General features: G+C 44.2%; 1 protein-coding gene and 1 long non-coding RNA gene across 2 annotated transcripts in view; one reads left to right on the forward strand and one right to left on the reverse strand.

Moving 5' to 3' along the window:
- The window catches only part of LOC116690387 (leucine-rich repeat transmembrane neuronal protein 4), a 43,198-nt gene extending 38,029 nt beyond the window's left edge, over positions 1 to 5,169 (reverse strand). The window contains exons 1-2 of the mRNA XM_032517342.1: positions 4,417 to 5,169; positions 2,351 to 3,940 (exon numbers count right to left, since the gene is read on the reverse strand). Coding sequence (XP_032373233.1) covers positions 2,394 to 3,940; positions 4,417 to 4,468 — 1,599 coding nt within the window. The 5' untranslated portion in view covers positions 4,469 to 5,169 and the 3' untranslated portion in view covers positions 2,351 to 2,393. The remainder of the gene's footprint in view (positions 1 to 2,350; positions 3,941 to 4,416) is intronic.
- Positions 1 to 5,518, forward strand: part of LOC116690400 (uncharacterized) — a 22,705-nt gene extending 17,187 nt beyond the window's left edge. Inside the window, exon 4 of the long non-coding RNA XR_004332249.1 lies at positions 5,393 to 5,518. This is a non-coding gene — a long non-coding RNA (uncharacterized LOC116690400). The remainder of the gene's footprint in view (positions 1 to 5,392) is intronic.

The raw sequence follows: 5,518 nt of genomic DNA on the forward strand, positions 1-5,518 counted from the left end.
TATATATATATATATATATAGGAAGACAAACCTCACAGTTCAAAGTGTTCATGGAAATTCACACTACTTGCCGAGTTCAGTTTGCTGTGTCACAGCCAACCTGCTGAGCTGTGCTGGAGGAAATCTATAGAAACAAATTGACTTACACGTCTGTTGGTCTGGGCATGTGCAAAAGATAACAGGCTTCAATTACGAAGCTCTTTCTCCTGATTGAAAATGCAGCTAATAGCTTAAGTGCTTGCTATCTGGGATAGCTAAAATAATGTGCAGGGGGATCAATGGGTTGGGGGCATCAACAATATGCTTCTGACTGTCGGGGGTTTGAACCCTGGAGCAGCCTTTTCCAGATATGTCTCTATCACTTTCATCTTTCTTGACACTCTCCACTGTGTGCCATTCAATAACACTGAAAAGCCTTCTCATATATCAGGAGAAATTGTGCTGCATTGCCTGTATTGTGATGCAAATGGCCCTAGACACTATCACTGCACATCATGGGCTTATTGTACTGCGACCTATACTGACTCCTGACGCAAATGACAAGGCCAATAAACATGATACTTCATTAGATGAAATAATGGAACCGTTTGAAACCGTTTACGACGCACCATTCTAACTTGCATAAAAATCTGGTAGTTTGGAAAGTCCCCTGCTGTACTACGTGTTCTGACATTGCAGTGCTTGGCACAAAATGTAACACACACACACACATTAAGAGAAAAAAATCCCATTACATTTTGAACAACTAAGGCTGCTCCCTTGAGCTGTAGAGGGTGAGGAATAACAAAGCAGAGGAAAGTCTCGGCTCCTTACCTCTGATGGGCTATTAGTTATTCTAGCTAGCAGAAGCCCCATTAGGTCTGCCATTTAATGTTCCCATGCCACATTCTCACATGAAGGCTACAAGATTGATGAGGCGACCATCTCACCTCAAGCTTCTTTCGCGGTTGAGAAATGCTCTGCCACAGATAATCTGACAAAGCACTGATTTAGCTACCTGTGTACCTCGTACTATGTGACATTACTGAAAATAATGAAACGTATTTGTGCCGGCCTCTCCTGTGACTTCAGAAAAAAGGAACACAAAAAGAATGTAAGTGGTGCAACAGTACTGGACAACCTACTGAGTTAAAACATGGACAGAGATGATGTATAGGGTCCATGTGGGATATAGTAAATGAGCTGTGCGGGAGTGTGAGATAAAACTTTGTTTCTGGGATGCGCTGACAGGTACAACGGAGAAGAAAGATGTCTGCTGTACTTTACAGTGCGTCTGGTAAGTTAGACAAGAGTTGCAGCTAAGATTCCAGTAACACAATGTCTTTCCCAACACAACATGGCTTGTTAATTACACTTAGCTATACTGCTAACAAAAAAACAAAGAAATAGATGCTGGTCAAAGGAAGACGGATGCATATGCATTAGGGGGATAAGACTACACAGGCAGAAAAGTGCCTAATTAAGCATGAGCAAATTGATTAGTCTTTCTGTCCAGGCTTTCTGTCCCAATCCTTCTGTGCCGTACACCGAGTCAGCCATGTGAAGGAGTCTGGCTGAGTATTTCAATTGAAACTTTTTGGACAAAATTTAACTGAATAGTTTCTTTATCTTTCTGGGATTAAACAAAAGCAGCATTATTAAGTTTTTTACTGCAGTAGTACACTAGAGCCAGACAGAAATCGAGCACAAGTGCATAATTTATCTTTTTATTTTGGTTGCAGGCTTTTATAGTTCCCCAGCCTGCGGTGACTGTTTGAACTTTGTAAATTAAACTCCCGAGTAAAATCTTAAGTACATGATTGCTCGAGGCAGAGAAGGAGAATGGGATGTATGATCAGCTGGTACAATTGTAAATGTTAACATTAATAAAGCAAAAAACAAGCTCACATGACTGGTGTGTTTGCTAATACAGCTGTTGTAGCAAACACACAGGATAGGAGAGGACCACCTGCACAGTGACTTGATCTAATCATTTCTCATCCTTCCATTCTGGACAGCAAGCCATTTTTGAATAAATAATAGGCTGGCTGATAATACGTAGATTCATCAATGAGCTCTTTTATGTCAGGAATGAAAGATGAATCTTCTTTGTGCATAATGCATCTTACTGTACGTACGTTCTCCAGGGAGAGGAGCTGCCACTGCAGTTTTAGCTAATGGATATCATATTTTAGCAATAAAAATGTTTGATTCAGAACAACAGCAGGGTAATCATATGGAACTGAGCAAACCCAGTACATTGTACTACAAGTCACCATGCACTGACCTCTGCTTCCTTATCCCAAAACAGACAAGAGCAGAGGAGGGGGGGGGGGAAAGACTTTTCTCTGCAAATCGTTAGAAAATTTACCTCTCATGCCTCGCAGTGGAAATGGATTTTTGGAGGGCAACGGTCATACCTCGCATTCCCTGGAGCCTGAGATGGTGTATGTGTAAGGTCCTGTCCCATTAACCAGCACATCCATAGTCTCTGAGTGTGAAGGCTTGTAGTCCACATAGTACTCTTGCAGTGGTGAGTTAAGGGAGCGCTCAGTCTCCCGGGCCTTTTTCTGACGCTTTTTAACCAGCGAGCGCTGCTGAAGCTGTTTGATGCTGCTGGGATAGCGCCTCCATGAGACATAGATTACCAGCAGAATTATTGCTACAGATAAGAGGAGGGCCACGCTACCGGCTATGATCTTGTGGAAGGACACATACTCAGTGTCTGGCAAAGGGATGGTGGGGGAGGCCTCGGAAGGAGACGGGGAGGCTGTCCTGTTCCAGATCAGCTTCTTATCCACCACAGACTGTGTAGGTAGAGGAAGCAGCTCAGGTCGAAAAGAAGAAGTAAGGGGCGATGGTGTTGAGGAAACAGGGGCCGGGGTCGCTGTACAAATGTTATAAGCCTCCACCACATCGGTCACTTTCTCTCCTTGTGCCTCCTTGGGGCCGGCACATATCATAGTGGTCTCCTTGTTACCTTTAAAGGCCTTGAGCCAGGCCACCAGGGGACATATGTTGGGGTTACAGTGCCACAAATTGCCAGCCAGACTGATGGTGGTGAGGGAGATCCAGGCCTCCACTGCCTGCTGAGACACATTGCTCAGCTTGTTGGAGTCCAGGTTAAGAGTCTGTAGGTTAGGAAGGCATTGAAATGTACTAGGGTCCAACACTTGGAGCTCATTCCCTGAGAGGTCCAGCTTTTGCAAGGAGGTCCACATCCAGGGCAGGCCCTGGGTTAGCAGTTTGATACGATTCCATTGCAAATAGAGCGCCCGCAGGTTAGTCAGGCGAGGGAAATGAGCAAAGTTGATCTTGGAGAACTGGTTGTGCTCCAGATGAAGCTCAATGAGCTTAAGGAGTCCTGCGAAGGCGTTGCGCGTGAGGCTCCGTAGCCTGTTGTAGCCAATATCTAGAAACTCCAGGTTGCGACAGTCGAGGAAAACTCGCATCGGGACAGTTTTTAAGGAGTTTGACCTCAAGTGTAAACTGAGTAGTTTCCGTAAACCCATGAACTGATTAGGCCGGAGAACCTGCAGTTTATTGTAGGAAAGGTCTAGGTTGCGTAGATTTGGAACATCGTGAAATGAGTTGTTTTTTAAAAGTGTGATCTTATTTGAGCTGAGGATCAGTTCTTTGAGCCTCCGTATCCCATGGAAAGCCTGGCCGTCCACATCATTGATGTAATTGTGGTCAAGGTAGAGCCAAACCAGTTGACTCAGGCCTGCAAACTGGTGGGCTCTGAGGTTCACCAGGCTGTTGTAACGCAGGGAGAGGCCCTGTGTGCCCACAGACACATTGGTTGGCACGTCACGGAAGGCATTGGATTCGCAGTATATTATTTTCCCATCACATCTACAGCTCTGGGGGCAGGAACGCTCACGGATGCTGTTTGGAGCAGCAAGCAGCCAGGCGGGCACCACCACTGTGAATACAAGCCATCTGAAAAGCACAAGAAGACCTGCAGACACAGAAAAGTGATAGACATGTAAAAAATCAGGGCCAATAAACACAGTCTAGAAGATAATAAAACAAAGTCAAATATGAAATGGAATTGAATCAGGAAATTTAAACATTCATTTATAACCCATAGAGTGTTCTGAGTCATTTGTTCACAGAGGGGGTTATTTTGAGCCTACTTTATTAACATCCCTTTGTCCATAGCATATCTAGACACATTTATTCATTACCACAGTCAAATTCACGTTCTTGAGACATTAGAAAGGAGATTGATAACCACATGCATCAGGCATAATCCGTCAAATAGTTGCTGAGAGAAAAGCCTCCATCAGATCTTCCAGTCTGCAGTCATCACTCATAAACCGCAGGGGGCACAAATACTAGAAACATTAGCTTTAAGTGAATTGTTTAGGAAAAGGTCTGAAGACTTTCTGCTGAATTGCAGACCATAACTACCTTGCGGAACCGCGTACATACCCATATTTGCGCGGTGTCGGCTCCTCCTCATGGTTAGGGCTCTCTGTTGCATGCGTCCCAGGTCCACATGTTAGACGCACTCGGCGTTTGGTCCAAATAGTTGGACACGCACCCAGGATGCCCGTCTGTACGTAAAATATACGCACTTTGTGCCGCAGCCAGGTCCGCTTCGCACAGAGCCGCACACCTGTCGGAGATGTGAGCCGCTCCAAAAGGTGCGCATCAACCTCTGCCTATAGTTTTCCACGTTACCGCACAACATCAGCTTGATAATGCATATTTATTTCAGACTGCCACCTTACACAGCCCTTGAATTGACGCACTCAAGCTTGTAGCCTGGTGAGAATGACACTAGTGTTGAGCGCGTGCTTTGGGGAGGGTATGAGACACATTTTACAACACCGAGTCGCCAATTGTTAAATCTAGGTGAAGTGGCACAAAAGACACCGGAAACCGAGCAAGTGAAGACATTTAAGATAAATAATCTGAGGTCCAAACCCGACAAGTTGGATGTATCCAGATTCAGATGTGGACAGCTGAGGGAAAAGGCGCAGTCTGCTGTGGACTGACCGTGGCATCAAGAATGAATCAGTTGTATAGCAACAGGAATGATGTTGGTGGAGGGCTATGTGCTCACTGGTGCTCGTTTCAGAACTTGAGATGCCCTCTCCTGGTTGCTGAGTGTCTCTATGCAGCCCACACCAGAGTAGACTTCATTAAACTCATGATCAGAACCTGTATATCAACCCTTGTGTTGTCTTCTGGTCAGTTTTTTATATCTAAAATATGGGCTTCTTACAACCAAATTGCCCCAAAATAACTTGGATGCATGCATGTAGGCCTATGTATGGAAACAAAACAAAATTCTTCGCAAGTCAAATTAATGATACTTCCATTGAATTGTGGTTGTTTTATTCAATTTTAATAGCATTTAGAAAAAAAACAGTATTTACAGTAAATTGTTTTAATAAAGGAGCCTATCCTGACTGAACTTTGACTTTAAACCAGTCTGTGATTCACTCAACATCCTCTGATCCTAACTATTAGTCAAAATAATTCACGATTTCTGCTTTTTTAACACTTAAAAATTGTATAATGTCAG

The sequence above is a fragment of the Etheostoma spectabile genome, chromosome 5, assembly GCF_008692095.1.
Source record: "Etheostoma spectabile isolate EspeVRDwgs_2016 chromosome 5, UIUC_Espe_1.0, whole genome shotgun sequence".
In the NCBI taxonomy this organism is placed as follows: Eukaryota; Metazoa; Chordata; class Actinopteri; order Perciformes; family Percidae; genus Etheostoma; species Etheostoma spectabile.